The sequence below is a fragment of the Rhea americana genome, unplaced genomic scaffold (assembly GCF_003343005.1).
Source record: "Rhea americana isolate MKP2758 unplaced genomic scaffold, rheAme1 scaffold_542, whole genome shotgun sequence".
Lineage (NCBI taxonomy): Eukaryota > Metazoa > Chordata > Aves > Rheiformes > Rheidae > Rhea > Rhea americana.
The window spans coordinates 1-18,600 of record NW_028186693.1 but is presented as its reverse complement, the minus strand read 5'-3'; the positions used below and the strand labels follow the sequence as shown (position 1 = coordinate 18,600).

The 18,600-nt window shown below is 37.9% G+C and overlaps 1 protein-coding gene across 1 annotated transcript in view; it reads right to left on the bottom strand.

Moving 5' to 3' along the window:
• LOC146588076 (cilia- and flagella-associated protein 61-like) overlaps positions 1–17,743 on the bottom strand; it is a gene marked incomplete at its 5' end in the record, with an annotated part of 91,569 nt that extends 73,826 nt beyond the window's left edge. The window contains 5 exons of the mRNA XM_085318590.1: positions 6,571–6,705; positions 9,458–9,664; positions 10,845–10,922; positions 11,773–11,899; positions 17,604–17,743. Of these exons, the coding sequence (XP_085174716.1) occupies positions 6,571–6,705; positions 9,458–9,664; positions 10,845–10,922; positions 11,773–11,899; positions 17,604–17,743 (687 nt within the window). The remainder of the gene's footprint in view (positions 1–6,570; positions 6,706–9,457; positions 9,665–10,844; positions 10,923–11,772; positions 11,900–17,603) is intronic.
• Positions 17,744–18,600: the final 857 nt, after the last annotated feature.

The window sequence follows — 18,600 nt, the reverse complement described above, 5'->3', positions numbered from 1 at the left end:
GCATTTTCAACTCTAATTACTGAGTACAGCTGGAGAGCAGAAATACGCTGAAACAGGGCTAACTGGTTTTGTGGTAATACATACAGACCAAGACGGGGAACGCGTACTTCCCAGGAACAGCGCTGAGCTGTGCTCTTACACGAGTGGCATGCACTCCACCGCGGTGTCGCTTTCGTAGCACTCGAATCTGTTAGCGGTCCCCCTTTCCAACATTTCTCTTTGGGTTTTTAAGGAGGAAAAAGGCTTGCTCCCTCAATTTCTTTCAACTGCTCGGTTAGAAACAGAGAGCTGCGTTCAGACCAGATTGTTCTGCTGTTCACAGCTTCTCCTCCCGCACTCTAAAAATCTGCGTGCTTTTTACTAAGTTCTCAACTGCAGCTTTCTAGCTGCACTCTCTGGCCTAGCTGTGTGCTGCAAACATCCCTTCCTCTTTGCTTTTTTCTCCACCTCTGCAGCAAGGTGTCAACTGTCAGCATCTTCATTCTGAGTCCTTCCTGCTTTTCCTCTTTGATAGGTCAGTGCAACGAATTACGTTCACCCTGAATGGTTCTTTTGAAGCATTCAAGATCCCCTTCAACTTTTTCCGTAAAGAATATTGAGGAATTTGCAGTCAGATATGTCCCAACTTGACTGAGATACTAACATATCAATAAAAGTTAGGGCTTGTTCTAATGAGCTAGTTTACACAGAAGAATGTAGAAGCAATAAAGTGAAATGCTTTAAGAGTTTGCTGTGAGAGGTGCTAATGAAAAGTTTTCTATACAAACACCTATATATATGTTTTATTTTTCTCTTTAACATGCTGCCCAGAGAATGAAAAATTTCAAGCTTTAAAATGTTGGATTTTTTCCAGTTTGACCTAGTAGCTAGATTTTAAAAACAACAGCAAGCACATTGGACATATTTTAACTCATTTTAAACTTGTTTAACTTTATAATGGAAGTGAAAAAGCTAATTTAACAGAGGACACTCCAGGACAGTATTTATACTTGTAATACTTTAAGCATCTTCTGCAATGCAAAGAATGTGTATAAACATACACTTAAATGGAACAAATTGTAAGATCTCTCTAAAAATAATGTATTTTTAAAAATATTCTACAGATCTTAAGTATTTCTCTCATTTTACATTACACTGGGATTATTTTAAATTGCTTTCAGGCTGTTTGTTCATAGCACTTGCCATAAAGTAGCAGTGCACTATGCTCCCATTTCTTCTTGTATCTTGTACTTACATTCACCATTTTCTTCTGTGGTTAAACATCTAATTTTTCCAGATTATGTCCAGGAGAGCAAGTTTTCAGCCTTTTCTAATTTTCTGACCCTAAATGTTTCCATGCAGTAGTGCACAACTACATCTAGAAAATTCAAGCATTTGAACAGCAGGTCTGCTCTTCATAGCTTTTTGTTTTTGCAAACCCCTCCATAGAGTCACCGAGTCCACAGACTACATGTTTGTGGTTAAGACCAAACAGTAGACACTGCTGACACATCAGCACCACAGAGAACGCTCCATGACTGTTCTGAAGAGAAAAGAGGACATTAGAAGTTTTGCCCAAAATGTCAATGGAAACACCCTCTTCTGAGGGAAAAAAGGCAGGTGTTATTGATACAGAGTGACTCATTACATTCCTCTGTCAATTCCTGTACATCTATGTAGCCATGCTGGCAAAACTCAGCTCTTGAACAAGTTTGAAGTGGACTAGTCCAGAGAAGTCAAAGCTTTGAAGAGCATCTGACTCTAAGTTTTTGCCTCTCCTTCCTCTGCTCCCTCCTTCCTGTTCCGATGTAAACATTTCCTGTAATGCACCTATAGCATATCTTGAGAAGTACAAAACTAACTGAGAAAAATAAAGAGGATTTTTATCAATTTATACAAAGCTATGTGGGTTTCTGCAATACTTTTAATAATTGTTCTGCCTTCTTTTTATAAGCTGTAGCAGAAGAAAAACCAGCTCTGAAATGTGCAATAAAACCTGATAGCTTGAATGTGACCATGAAATAAATAATAAAAAAATCCAACTACATGAATAACAACAAAAGGATAAAAACAAAAAAAAAAATAATTTGACAGATGTGAGACATTTTTATTCTTCATTGTGGATCAGTTATTCTTGTTAGTTATATCACCTATTCTTCCATTTTATTGATAATTACATGAAGCAGATGGATAACAGAATGCTCCCAGATGGTGACAAAGCAAACAAGTTTTTAAATTGTTTATTTATGAAGATATCATTAAAAATTATTTAATTAGCTATAGTTTTCTATTCCACCAATTATTACATGCACCTTAAAAGCCAGCAGAACTTTTAAAGGTATTGAGTGTTCCATTATAACCAACCGTTTTTAATATAACATTACTAAAATGACTGACAGATGTGCAAAATACGATAATATTCTAATCTGTTTTAACACTGTGGGAATTAAGATTCAGAATCTTTGGATCTTTTGCCAATTGGCGCTGCAGAATACAAAATTCAGAGCTTTCCTTTCGATTTGGAACAGCTGCAGAAAGGATTTGATCTAATGAGCAGACAGGATTTTTTTTCAGGTCTGCGTCATGAAACTCTATAGTGTGGGAGATGTACAGCCTGATGAAATTTGGAGTTAATATGTGGAACCTCTGATATGCTTACTGCAGAGGCTCGGCCTGAACAGGTATCCCAAAGTCTGGACACTTCCAGGACAAGATGCAAATAAGACCTTTAGCACCCGCACCAACCCAGAGAGCTGTAATGGTAGACAGGGGAGTTTAATTCCACATACACACACACACACACCTTCTCAGTAACTCCTCAACTGATTTATACAAATCTTATCAGTGGAGCGATACGAAATAGAATTTTGTAGAAACAGGCACAGGAGGTCAGCAGCAAAATGTATTTGCCATCTGAAAGAGTGGGGTAAAAACATCCTCTGCCATTAGGCGCTATTATAGGAAGAAGTTAGTGCAGTCATAAGAATTCACAGCCCTTTAGGAAACAGACAGCTACTGCTAGGGAAATGATAGGTCTTCTGAAGCATAAGATGAAAATGAAGCATAGAGTTGTGGCTGAAGATATACAGTGAAAAATCTTGGTGGTTGCCTTAAAACCAAGACCAACCTTTAATGAGAAGGCAGGTAACAGAGAGGAGGAAAGGGCAGAGTTCCTGAACTCTGTATTTCTTTAGAGAATCATTTTAACCATAACCCAAAAGCCAAGGTTCAAACTGAAAGCAATACTGGGCCAGGGAAATATGATATGGACATGAAGAAAACAGGGAAGCTGCATAACTGAGGTTAGTTTCTCACATTATGGCAAATTATGATTTTATATGATAAATTCCTGGATTTTAAGCATAAATATCTGTAACATCTCTCTCTCCACAGAGAGACTACAGAAAGATGGACCCATGCTTTCTTAGATACCATGAAATAGAGCTCATTCTGTCTGCTAAAAGCAAGAGCAAACAGGCCACGGATCCATGGCAGAAGGAGTGGGGTTTCACCTTTTTTTTTTTGAGAGGAAAAGAGGAAGAGAGGAAAACTCTCTTCAGCACAACTGAGTTCCATCTGGACTGGCAAAGTGTGGCAATTAGCTGAGGGCAAAGCTTCTCTGATTTAGATTACTGCTGTAGCTTCTGGCTTTGAAGAAAGGAAATGGGGAAGAGAGTCCTTGTGGGTCCTGCCCGAGTTATCTGTAGTGGGTCAATATTTATGAGTGAATCTCTTCATGCTCACAAGCGAGCTGGAGCATATTAAAGAGGTATACAAATTGATTGTGCCCCAGGGCTCCCACTGTGCACTCTCTCTAAGATACTAAGCTACTAATGGCCTACAGAGATACGTATGCACAAATCAAGAGCTGTGCTTAGACACCAAATGGCTGAGCTGCTGAGACCCAAGCTGTTATTGGTAAAGAATAAATTTTGCAACAAGAAAAGAAGAGAGAGAAAGCTCAAAAGAGGCTGGAATAAGAGAAAGACAGAAAGCTGCAAAAGCAGGAGATTAGAAGCAGATGTTGATGGCTGGATATCAAGAGGCATCTTGTGGATATCAAAGCAAAAATTTCATTACAATTATCTCCATCATAAGAGAGATACTTAACTATTAATTAGGATGGGCAGCCAAATGAAAATTTTACATTTCTAAAATTGACTTGTATTTACAACCCTTGTGTTGTAATTTTTATGAAAAACAACTTCTATCATTGCAAAACTACCTAGCATAGGAATTACAAGGATAATCAGTCCTCCAAGTCCTCTTTTAAAGCTCCCTCACTGAAAACAAGCTTGTTGAGCCAGAATGGAGAAGTGTGACAAAGACAACCCAGGAGCTGTCCTGTCTACTTGGAATCCGTGCTTGCCCCAAGATTTTAAGATCTATTAAGATCCTGCCCCTATCTATGAACAGCTTGAGGGATATCTTTTTTTTAAAACCACCCTAATACAACGATAATAGTGGACATTTCCTCCTTACGCTAACCAAAAACTTGTGTCAAGCAGCTTCCCACTACATCCTACTCCAGAATCCTCTCCTGCCTTTCATTTTTCTCTCTCCTTTCCATGCCTTCCTTCTGACATTCCTTTTCCATTCCCCTTTTGCTTCACTTTCTGGCCTGCCAGCATCTTTCTTCCAAGACTATAATGTGTACCACCTTGTTTCACAGTATTTTTAAGGGTGTCAAGTCTCAACTAGTAACACATCTAACTCTTTAGTGGGGCTTTTTGCTCTTTGCAACAGGGATTGTGTCATTTTGTTTACAGAGTGAGCAGGTGTTTTGATTGTTACAATAATGTAAAAGTATAATTAATCTGTGCCTACTAACAATTTATTTTATTAATTTTATAAAATGCATCTCATACTGCAGGATTTTGCAGGGAAGAACAGGATTATTGATGGAGAACAATCTTCCTTTCTGAAATATCAGAGTAGGGAGAGAGCAAATGGCCTGGCCCCTAGCAGAGTTCACAAAACATCCAGGATGAAAAAACAGTTTCAGCTTCTTACTTTCATTAGCATGCTCAGTCCCCCATGGCTGGTTACCTCTTAAATCATAAAGCTTTTCCAATCTATGGTGGCCAAAGGTCATTTCATTCACTCAACAGAAGAGTCAATTTAGCTTTGCATGGTTTCAAATTCTTGATATTTCACAAAACATCACAGCACTAGTGGACTAGCTTTATGCTTGAGTTATTGCTTATGGATCAACCTCACAGGTCAGATTTGATAGAACAAGGTCTATCAAAAATGCTGATGCATAGGTATGGCTCCTTATAGAGTGACCGGCCTCCTTTTTCTTTCTTCTTCCTACAACCCTGCCCCCCTCCCCAGCCAAAAAAACTTTGTTAGTGAAAACCCTGGACATTTTATTCAATAAGAATTCATTAACTTTGGGATGTTTTAAACAATTATCTCATTACTGCAACTCTCAAAAAGCCTCAGGAAGAACCTGAGATCAGAGCAGACACCAGATTTTCAAATTTCTCAGATATAAGAAGTCTATGATTTTCTGGCTCCACCAAAAATGCTGAGATGAGCTCCTCTAGTCAGACAGCAACAATGTATTTTAAAAAGAGAATAGGAAGTAGGTTAAAAAAAAGTTAGATAATTTATTCTGCAGAGAAGAAAAATGTAGAAGTGATGCAAATGCTGAGTGGAAGCCTGTTCCATAGTACCAAACTCAATTCACTGCCTCAGCCATGTTCTGGATTTTGCTTTGCCAAGCACTGCCTAATTAAGAGCTTTGGATGCCAAAAATTACTAACTGTGAAAGGGACAGCACTAAAAATATTATATGAGYGCCTATCTCAGCCAATTGGAAGTTAGTAGACAGACATAAAGCTCCCTAATTATGTTTCCTTAGTAAATTACAGCCACATACTGAGAGATCTATCACTAATGGGATTTTTCCTAATAATTCAGCTTCACTGGTTACTTCTGTAAGGGAACAATCTTTGCATCAAATTTTAGTTATTTAAAAATTTAAGACACTATAAAATTGAACAAATGAAATTTTAACAGACTTCCAGTTTAGAACCTCTAGACTACATGAGTGCTATATAAATATGAACTGATGGGTAGTGAAAGCAATCTTTTCCTTTAATGTTAAATCATTCCTGACATTCTGAAGTGTTTTTAAAGGTATCTTGTGCATGAAAGAAATCTGGCTTCAGAACTGAAGAATTAATTTAAACAGTTTCTACAAAAGTTGTCAGAAGCATGACAGTATTTTTCACTTGGAGAGCAGAAGACCTCAATAAACTTACCAGGAAGAGTGACTAAATAGTAAGGCAAAACATGTAAAATGTATTGTGAGTTTGAAAGTTATTTCCCGGAAAATATTGCTGACATTTAAGTATTAGGCAAATGTTACATTTCAATGCTGTTTGTCATGCTCAGTTTGAAATTCAAGCCTAGAAGTGATGGTAGTGCAGAAGCAAAGCTGGGACTGTAAGGGTATGGACACCACRTTCAATGTAATTAAGAAGCAACCTATCAACACTAAGATGGTAATGCCATCCCATCTGCCAAACCTTGCATTAGCTGGCACTATGCCTCTTGCCTGCTGCTGCTTCTGTTACCCACCTGATCCTTGGAGACCTGCTCTGATGGAGCGTTTATGCCAAGCTCTTCCAGAGGATAGACAATCTGTCGTCTTGGTCGCACGGGAACCATGTAATGAAGGGCAGATGTCAGAGAATGGGCACAGGGATTCTGAAACTGAAAGACAGCAATCTATATTTTAGCAGAGAGAATGTCAGCACAGTGCATCACAGATGTCTGTTGTATGGCTTTGCAAATACAAAATTCTTAGCTCTGTTGGCTAAATCTGAGAGAAAAATCAGCAAATAAACAAACATACTCAGAGCAGAGGAATGAATTGCAGATAATTCCTGACACTAATGAAGATAATTATGAGAGTAATTACATTACTATCTCTGTGGGAATGACAGATAAACAAGTGGTTTGGTTTATGGGATTTTTCAGCACAAGTATTTTCCCCAGGAGGATATTTTTCTCCATAGTGATCATGAATCAGCTTGATTTGACCTCATTAAGCTATGTTATCTGCTTACTGCTAACCTTTGCTTGTTTGGCAAAAAATGGTTATGAATATATATAGAAATTCTATACCCATCTAAAATGTCAATTTTGTCCAAGTGATAAATGTTAATAAACTGGCATAAAGTTGAAGTGAACAAAAACCCTAATGTTAATGTGAATAGCATGGTTCATTAGAAAAAGCCTTATCCCGCTTATCACAGCATGACTGGCTGTGTCGTAACTTATGACATGAAAAAGGAAAAATAAGAGAATTACAGGAAATAGAAAATGAACATTAATGCAAACTAAATTACACTGAAGTACCTTTCCATCCACAAATATCAAAAACCCCTTAACGCTATTAATGTTACCATGTTGAGAACTGAGTAAAATATCACATTTACTGCTTATTAGAAAGCAACAATGAGTTAAAGTAACTTGAAGTAACTCACTTTAACCTAAAAATAGACCAGACTGGAATCATTAGGAAGATTTAACTTTTCTCTTCCATCCACTGCCATTAAACTGCATTTTTATAAGTGCCTCTGAAGAACCTGAGAACCTATTGCCATGCAAGGACATTAGTTTCGCAACAGAACATTTATTAAAACTCCACAAAAATGCACATTAGCAAAGCAGGAAAACACATCCTTTTGAAAATGCGCATGTGTCTTACCTGTCAAAATGCCTTTATTTCAAAAGGTGACATTTTCAGAAACACTTAAGTTACTGAGGATATAATTAATCTCAATACCATCTAAAAGCAAGGCGCTTAGTTTAGCTAACCATACAGACATCTCCCATAGTTGAAGAAGAGGTGAGCACCTCCAGAGGGCAATTCTTTCTATCCTAAGATATGTAGTTAGGATTGATGGATGAATTGCCTTCTGGAGGCACCATGTTTTCCCCATTATTTTTTCCTGGAGCTTAGGTGATTAGGCAAGACCAGATACCAGCTTTTAGATGTCTACACATCAATGAGATGACACGTTTGAAAATTTTACCTTATGTCCTCCTTTCTTGTCTGAGACAAGACTGATGGCAATACAGACATGGGAATATTTTCAAAAGAAACTTTTTTTGATGTTTTTTACTTAGACAAATTATGTGCTTCCCCAAAATGTACGTTCTGTCACACAGCACTAAGTTCTGATGGTTCTTCTGTGGCACTTGCAGAAGAACAAGTTTTGTTTTCAATGGGAATGAGGTGACCAGGTCTCACTGACTTTTAACGAAACACACTCTGAAGTACCTAAATCACTTTTGAAGTGTTCTTATATCCACTCAGATGTGTTTTTAAAATTGTCCCCTTGCATTTACTCATGCTATGTTCAATAACATCATTCTTCTTTTCTCTTCGCTACTCTCCTCTGTGCCCTGAATCTAAATCAGATACTGGTATCTCTCAGAATTCATTATGCAACAGAATGTCTGTATGTGAGATAGCACAACTTGTTCAAATTCTCTGTATTAAACTATGACAAGAAATACAGAAAGTTGGTAAATATTAAGATACTATATGTGCTTTATATATTGTCATTTAAAACCTGCTTGGTAACTAATTTGCAAGTAACATATAAGTATGCCAGTTGTATCAGCATATTAAAAGCAATTAAATAAAAACATTATGTTGGCCTTCTCAGTTGATGAGTAATATGAGTTTTCTGTTTTTTCAACTATGCTTCTAATACAGAGACAAGAGATGGAGCCAAACTTGGATTAGAGGTTACTACTCAGACACAGGATCCTACTTAGGCAGAACTGAGAATATTGGATGCTTGCTACTTCCTCCAGGAACAGCTGAGAATGGAGGAAAGGCAGCAACTTGACTATTGTTACTACAACACATTTATGTAGGAGGCTGAAGGAATGCACAACGCATCAGCAGTATGCGGACCTATGTGGGTAAAAAGCAGATCTACTTCTCCCAGAGACAAGTGAGGAAAGCGCAAACAAATTACTCCTCTACTGTGCAGCTCCCAGGGCAATATAGTTATGTGTGTAACTTAAGACATCTAACTACATTTAGAGCTCAGTTGCTCAGCATCGCTCTAAATTCATTTGAAAAACAGGCATTTTTAAAGCATGATTCAGCTCAGAAGGAACCACCTTAGGAAGAGCTTCTCTCTCTTCACAGACTATGTAATAAGCCAAGGCAAAACACTTCAAACATATGTGCCTGAAGGTATTAGATTAGTCTAGACTACTTTACATGCAAGAATGATAAAACAAAGTAAAACTACTGTGCATCAGCTATGTCCATGAATGCAGATTCTGTGACACAAGAGGACAAGAAAGTATAGTCTGCTAAAAAAATTCATGTTTATAGTCATAGNAAAAAAAAAAAAAAAAAAAAAAAAAAAAAAAAGAAAAAGGTGAGCAACAGTGACAATATTTAAAAATAAAACACATATCATTTCTTTCTTACCTTGCCTTCCACATACTGTGGATAAATAGGGTAGTAAAGAGAAGACTTGTGGGCCAAGCGAAGAATCTCCTTTAAAAAATGTTTGGTATAGTGATGAAATATGGGATTTAACACAAAGTGATAAAGATGTCCATGTTCCTCTCGTTGGTGGTGATAAAAATGAATGAAATCTTCAATGTTGTAATGTGAATGAATATACTCAATATCCTGGAAAATAACATGTGATGAAACAGTTACTTTTATAATACTAAAAAAGTGCCTACATGTTACTTTTTATCTATTTAGTAACTAAATTTGAGCACTTTAATGAAGGCCTTTGAGAGTTATTCTTAATCAAAACATACTGATTGAACACATCTTTCTTGACAAACTTAATATTGTATTAAAATTTATTTTTGTAACTTGTTCACATTTATTTACAGAGAATGCATATCTGACCCCATCACAAGAACATATGATACGATTTGATGGACATAATTAGAGGAAAAAAATTCTATGTTTTGTTCAAGACAGGGAAATCTAGGTCACCCTCTCTCAATGCTGGAAGTGAAAGAAGGGAATTTTACAGAGAAGAGCTGTGCAAGAAATCACTTCAACAAGTTTTCCCTGTCAATGTAGTAAAAGTTGAGATTTCTGCACATATATGCACTCCACAGAAACTATTGTAACCTCTTAAGTCAATGCTCTTGATATAATTAAGAACTGTCTTTGAAAACAGAAGTGACTACTCTTTATTTCAAAAACTGAGCACTACAGCTGTTGAAAGATCTAAAATCTGTCTTTTCAACATCAGAAGAATGTTATAAAACAAATAAAAGCCTTAATAAACGCTTACTTTCTCAAGAAGAATGGATAATTGTCTTTTTTTTGTACTGCAATGAAGAATAAGATTTTTTGAAGTTAACTGTGTGTGATTCATGACACTCAGAAAATACTGTGGGTAAAAAATTAAATAAATTTAGAAGGAGAGCTGCTACCCTTTCCAGTATGCCACAGAAAACCGGTTATTGGCTTTGAAAATTAGGCAGTAAAATAGGTGATTGCAGCAAACTATTTAGAGGCAGAATGGTTTTGTCACAGAGAACCAGAAGAGACGCAGGTGGTACAGATTCAAAACTCAGTGGTTTGCTGCAAATGAAAGAATATTTTTTTCACCTGTGTAATCCAATCATCACCTATGACAAGGGAAATAATTATTCTTCTCTCTTTGCTGACTATGCAGATTGTAAATTTATAGAAGCAGTAGTTTTTGTTATGCATATTTTATGTTATATACTTGTATAGTGACAAGCATGGAATGCAGCCTTTGGTCTAGAGGGCTGTCTACATGTTACAGTGTTCGTACCACAGAAACATAGCAAATGGGGAAAATATAAATACAAGTTACCATTTCATCTTTAACAACAGAAATGCCAACAATTTGATCCAAAGCTTCTGCTATGAATGCCTGCACTGGGGTCCCATCCTACAAGGCAAAAAGAATACATGCATACTTCCTATTTCATTATGTTACACATCTCACTGTGCAATCGTAACTCAGTATTCCACCACATGATCACAGCTAAAATACTTTCCCAGTATGCGTTCTGTGCTTTACTCCAATTTAGCCGCTCTTCCTTAACTCTAGGCATAATCCCCAAACAAAGTATATATGGTTGGACTCTTGACCATACACCATCTTACTGAACTAAAGTTTAGGTTCATGATCTACCTGCTGTAGGCATGCTACAGGAGTGATATAGGATCATCCACTAATTTAGTCATGGGATAAGTTCAAATCTTAGGAAAGATTTTTAATTAAAATGTAAATATTCTCCATCAGCAATTCTATACAATAGATTTCTCTCCACTTACATGATTGGCAATGCTAATGCTTTTTTTCTTACGTGGCATTTTTCATCATGCAACAAAAATGCAGATGTTCCCTACTATGCATTCAGCAGCTGTCCAGCCACATCATGGGAAGTAGAAAAAGGCTCCTATCATGTGACACAAAATGCATGTACATGCTTATCACATAATCAGATGTGCATGCAAGAAAAAACAGCAATGGAAAGCAGGCTGTGGGCTGCCAGAACAATGCATCTAGCCTGCTTCCATCCCTGCATTTGAGGAGTCCCCAGAGAAGAGGGTAGTTGATATAAGCCACAGGTAAGATGAATTATCAAGTCAGGCTGAATTCAAACAACCAACTGTAGGTTGAATATCTATGTATTATATAGGATATTAGTTTAGAACAACAGAACAAATACTGGGTGTTTTTACCAGTATTTACCCATTCTGTTATCATAAATATATTTGCAATAAATACTCACTGGATCTTTGCGAGCCAGAGTAAACATCTTCAAGTCATTTAATATACTTTCATTCAAGCTAAGGGTTTTAATGAGCATTTCAACACCAAGGATATCATTGGTTGTTGCTCTTCTTACATTAAATGACCTATAAGGAAAAAAAAAGAGGAAAAAAAAGAGGAAATGTTTGCTGTGCAACAAATCAAGTTCCCATGCCTGTGAAGACAGGCCTTCCACAAGCACATCTTTTCAAACTTGAAATTGATAGATGTGTGTCAGTTGTTCCAAATGCATATGTTAAGTTATGCATAATTACATAGAAGATCACACTCCATCTCCTTAAAACTCCTCAAGCATGTTGCTCCAGCTGCTATCAAGCACTCAGCCCAAAGCAAAGGCTAGCCATAGCCTTAACCACAGGTATCACAGAGGCCTTATTTCTACAGGAAGGAGATGATGAGAGTCTTAAAGAAGCTAACATAGCTTATAGTAGTGTATGAGCCCACCCAACAGGCAGGCCATAGCTGACCCAAAGAATAAACAGGACAAAGCTCATTAACTCAGTCCATGGCTGAGGAGAAGATCTTCACTTAGTGCAATCTATCATAGTTCTTCTCCATTAAGTATAGCTGTGACATTTTACAGCAGCTGAGGAACTTTCTCTTGCTGTCTCTTACAGACGTCAACCTTTCCTGTTTAAGCAAAGTTCATATAATTAAGGTTTATAAAGTTCTGCTGTTCAAGGAATTCAATTATAACTTAATTTCCAAGAAACAAGACCATTTATTTACAGTTAATAAAAACTTGGAATTCATGTTCTACAGTTTCCATTCTTGTTCTTCTTTTCAATTTAAACTTCTATGTGCTTGTTCAGCCTGTTAAGTCACATCCAAGTTGATTTTGTGAAATATGGTTTTAATAAAAATCAGATCTAATAACTTAAAAAATACAGCTACAAAATTTCATTGCTTAAACCTTAATTGAACATTTTCAACTTGACTGAGAGCTCAAAAGCAGACATTTGATTACTAAATTGCATAATAAACCCTGTAGTTAACATCCAAGTTACTCACTAACCCTGAATTTTTAAGTAAGCTTCAGCTCAGTTTCCACTTTTCACATATTTCCACAGACAGCTGACTGCAAGACCAAACAAGCAGTTGAAGATAATCGAGCAGTTAGCAAGACATGTAATCTGGTTAGGTTCTACAACCCACGAGCATGCTGTCTTCCTGCCACTCTACTGAGCCCAGCATCTGAGTTCCTCCCTCCCCAACTCTGCAATAAATACAAGAGAAGGCAATCATACCAACAAAGAACTATATTTTTTAACATAGGGAAAATAGAACATGCAAAAATGGAAACTGCTTTAATAAAATTAAACAAGATCCACCATGAGTAAGAAAGAGTAGGAAGGATTATGCAAGGTCTGCGCATGCTCATTTCTCTTCCAGAAATGAATTAACTCACTTTGACTGCTCAGAAGCCAGGACTCTATTATTAGTATTATGCTTTCTGGTGAAAATTGAAGGAAAGTATCCATTAAGCATTTCAGCCTTTGCCTTGTCATCTGTTATTTGTTCTCCTTCGCTCTTAAGTAGCACACCTATGCTTCCATTAACAGCACTCTTGCTTTTTGCGTACTTAATACTTTTTCTTATTCCTTTTACAACTTTTGCTGATCAGTATCTCATTTTGTGCCTATGCCTCTTCTGATTTTGCCCTTTCATGTCTCTACATTCCCACTTTCTATGCCCATTTTACTTTTAATCCATTTTATGTGACTTTCTTTTCATTTGCGTGCCTTTTGAAAGCTCTTAGTACAACTGCAGTACATTGACCTTTTACTCTTTCATATTTTGCTTTTATCTAAGGGAGTATTTGCTGTTATGCACCAAGTTTTCTGTTCTTCAGAAACTTCCAAAATGCTTCAACTAGTTTCTTTCACAGCTTTGCTGATCCTGAACCTCACTCACAGGCTACTTTTTCCTACTTTCTCACATAGCTTCAGGGGGGTTGGAAAAAGACACTAATGGCCTTGTTCTGGTTTCATGGAAAGGATGGTATCCTTCGGAATGTGCACACTTTAATCAGAATTGTAAGGTCTTAAAAAAAACTTGATAATAAGTTTTATTTTGACCAAAAATAGCAAAAAGATCTATGACTACCAATCCTACGTCTGGATTACTGAACAACTGTGACTGAGATTAACAGGAATTACTACAGCTGGAAGAAAGAAGTGGATTTTTACATAATACATAGAAGCCCAATTTCATCATGTGGAAAAAAGCTTCTGTATAGGTCCAAGAGTAGCTGTCCAGTTCCTGCATGAGTTATTTGCATAACAAAGGTGATTAAGTATGCAACTAAAATAGAAGTATTTCTGTGTGACCATTCAATAATATAGTTACATTAATGAGACAAACAAAAGGAAAATCTTTATTACAATTTAAGCTTCATTTTTGGGGAACTGTAGCCTTGTTATATAAACAGAGCATTGGAAAACACGTACTACATAACACAAATCATAGCAAGAGAGGTTCTGGGTCCCAGTTAACCAATATTTCAGACAACCAGAATATTCGGAGTATCACAAAATTCGAAAAAATGTGAAATACATGACTTATCAGAAAAAAACAGAGATCAGTAAGACAGTATGTTCTGTATGTTTTAGAAATGCATTACTTCTATGATAAACACCCTTTGATGAAGATAGAATGATGCAGTAAGCAAGAAAGGCAGAGACAGAGCTTGTATCTCAGGTGATCTGCAAGGACAGAAGCCATGGAAAATTTGGGGAGTATTCACAATACCTAAATTCAGGCATCTAACCCCCTAGGCTCCCAATATACTGAATAGAGAGAGGCAGATTACTCCAGAGAAGATTCAAGACAAGAGATTAACTCAGATTTTCTGAATTTCTCTCTAAAAGCATTTGTATCTCTCCGTTGACAACATAAGGGATGGGGATGGAAGTTGGATTTAGAGCTTTTGCTGTAAGATCTCCACTGTTTTTGTTTTTTGTTTTTGGTTTTTTCCCAGCATTTTCCTTAATTCAGGTTGGAAGGGACTTGGAAGGTCATCTAGACTGCTTTCCTGCCCAAAGCAAGACTAACACTGAATTTAGACCAAGCTGCTTGAAAATATTCTTGGAGCTTTTCAAGACCTGACTGGATAAAGCCCTGAGCAATCTGGTCATGATCTCCTACCTGACCCTGCTTTGAGCACAGGGAATTGGGATGAGGGACCTCCTGACGTCCCTTCCAACCTGAATTATTCTATGAAAACCCTAAAGATGGAGCTCTCACAGTCTCTATGGGCAACCTGTTCCAGTGCTTAATTACTCTCTTAGGGAAACCTTCTGTTCTCTCTTAACTGCCTGCTGTTATCACTGTTGCCAATGTACCTAGTCTGAAGGCCTTCTCACTAGGTTGACAAGCCTGTTGGCAAAGTTGCTGTAACCCCACTTCGTCAATTGAATCTCATGTTTCACTAAAAGTCCTCATTCCTCTAAAAGGGACGTATGGCCATWAAAGCCAAAGCACTGCCTGTGACACCACCCATGTAGCCAGCTGGAAACTCTCAGGATACAACTACTCCTACTCAGCTTTTTCCCTTCATCTTAGGATTGATGAGAATGCCATCTGCATGCCCTTTGCTTGCAGAATGCTGTAGTCCCTCTTTATTTGTTTCAGGTCTCACTCAGCAATGTCTTTGGTGCCCATATGGATGAACAAGGGGCACCCTGAGATCTGGACTAGCTTCAGCAGTCTCTCTACAACACCACATATCCAGGACCCAGATCAGCAGCAAACCTCTGGTGACAGCACACTGGGACAGCAGATGGGTTCTCCACCCCTGCAGAAGGGAATCTCCAACCCCTGTCACCTGACCCCTTCTTTTGGTGCTGATGCACAGGTTAGGCCCCGCTGGCTCCAAAACCTCTCTTAATGGAGCTTGTTCTCCTTCAATGGCTATTTACAGCACTCTACCCATTCTTTCAGTTGAGACCTGAAGGTGGAGAAGGAGCCTTCCTCCTACTGCCAACAGTTACAGGTTTCCAGGCTCCCTCATCTTGGAAGCCTCCAGCCATCACTCATTCAGTGGCAGAGTCTAGCTGTTTCAGCTTCTTTGGAGGGGGATCTTGGGCTCCTGCCTCTGCGAGGTGCCCATGTTGACCCTGTTATCTCCTCTTTTTCCGCAYGGATGCTGTGTAGCTTGTCCCCATCGTGTCCAGCAGCAAGTGGCTCCCCTAGGGCCCCTACCATGCTGACCGCTGAGGTTCCTGGTATGCCTCTGCCACGGACCCTTGAACAGCTTGGAGGTGTCCCCACAAGAGATGGTCAGCCCATAGCTCCCAATCTAGCAGGCCACTGAAGATATACATGCAGACATTTTAAATCAAGAACTCAAAAAACAGCTAACAGATACTTCCAGAAGCAACTAAAAGGAGCAACTTGAACTTCAAGAAAACAAAACCCAGAACAAACCTGAATCCAGAATAAATTAACAAGGCACCCAGCAACTGAAGTAAAATTAGCAGAAAGTGCAACTGAGAAACCTTAAATTAAATAAATAAAATTGGGAATAAACTTTACCAACAACTGCTGATGGGGGGAGAAGCTGCCAAAAAAACAGCAAAATAACAAAAACTCGGTGGCCCCCTAGAAAGAGTAAATGAAACTCCACAACAAAATAAATAAATAAATAACTCTGCAAATAACTACTAGTTTAAAAAAAATGCTTTGAAAAAAAACATCATTTCAAAATCTCACAAAAATCCCCTTGCCTAAATGGTAGCTGCTATCCTAATAAATAAATGGATAAACACATAGACAAATGAACCCCACAAACAACTGCTGGGGGGAAAAGGAAAACTTGCTGAAATCTCCCTCCCTCAAAAGCATCAAAACCACAAAACAAAACTAAAACTAAAAAAATCCCTCTTTAAGTAAATGCCCCCCAAACTGTAAATTAATTAAATAAACAAACCAAGCCCATAAAGAACTAATGAGTGAAAAGAAAGGAAAATAAAGCTCTGAAAAAAATCCCCAAAGAAAACCCCACCAAAACTCCCCTAGCTAAATAAATAAAAACCCACAAACAAACAAAAAATCCAACCTCTCCTCAACCTTGAAAAAATTGGGAGAAAAAAGAAAAAAGAAGAAAAAGGAAGAATCCCAAGCAAACTGCCAAAAATGGAAAGGTAGAAACTCCTCAAACTGACAAAAAATGGAGGGGGGAGGAGTTTTAAAAAATATCACCACCACCTTTGCTGCAAAAATGCCAAGGTAGGGGCAGAAACCAAGCAAGAACCCACTAACTGTCAAAGTCGCTATTAGCATCCTCCTTACAGAGGATGAGCATCTCATTACTTCCTAATCTACAGACAATTAGAGACTAAAGACACAGGCCCTTTTTCCTGTAGCTAACATAAATAAACAACAGATTACAGTACCACGAAGAATTAAAGAGCAGAATATGGAAAACTTGGGGTTAATTTAGGTGAAATCTACTGTCTTTGCAAATATTTCAAGATTCTTACAACATCCATCCCCACATCCCTAAGCACTCTGCTGATTAATGCAAACAAATGCCACATATTGAGGTTGGAAGAGGAAATACAGAAGCCCTGTTCCTGATTACCCTAGGCACAGTCCTGTGCTATTCAGCTATATTGCTTTTGGGACTCAAGCTATTGTTTTTGCAAGATGTTGTACTGTACCACGCAGATATACCATCTTGTCTTAAGGTAATGAAAGACTACTCATTTGGTGCTAAGTTGTATGACACAAGTAAATTCCATAAAAGTACTTCAGAGAATATTTGTTGTCACAAGGCACATGACTCACTTGAGCAATCCAGCACGGTGGAATACATAAAGCTCATGATTAAATGTTGAAGTAGAGAAAGGGACAACTCGAACAAAACTCTGGATCAGATGGAACTCTGGTGCAAGATGTGGCACAACGATGATACAGAAGTCTTTGTCCTGAAAACATATGCAAAGAATACAAGCTCTTAGTGATCTCAACATCAAATTTACACAAAAGCTTCTGACTAGAAAGAAGGAAAAAAAACCCCATTCAATCTCAATGTAATACTTAAAATGTACGTATGCTGCAAGCATTGCTCTACCTGGACAGCATGATGTTTGGCAGCAATTGTAAATATAAGTAAGTAAAAAGAAAATAAAGTATCTTTAGGAGCTCAAGATAAAGTTGGTTTACAGAAATAGATCTTTCAGTTCCAGTAGAAAAGGCTAATGAGATAAGATCCAGAAATTCTCTGAACATCCTTCTTTTTTTACTCCTCTATAGAGATTGCCTTTATGCTCATGTCTTTAAGGCTAATGTATTTTCCTTGCCATGTCCTTTTTTTCCTACCCTACAATTCTGCTTCAGTGAAATTTTAGGACAATGGATATGTTTGGGATTATTTGCACATTTTGAACATCAACTAGAGCAGCATGTCCTGAAAGCCTGAACAAATAGTCTGTGTGCATGCATGGACTGACACCATTTTCACAGCTGACCTGATGAATTTGGGTTTGCATATGTACAGCTGAGTCTAGCTCATCCTAAATTTGCCACTGCTAGTGTCCATGTGTTACAAGGTACATATGCATAAAAACCTGGTATTGACAGTCAAGGCAAGCTCAGGAAGTGTGGGTTAGGTGAGTGGACAGTGAGGTGGATTGAGAACTAGCTGAATGGCAGAGCTCAGAGGGTTGTCATCCATGGCGCAAAGTCCGGTTGGAGGCCTGTAGCTAGCAGTGTCCCCCAGGGCTCAGGACTGGGTCCAATCTTGTTCAACTTCTTCTTGTCACAAATGGTGGAGGAGCCTACG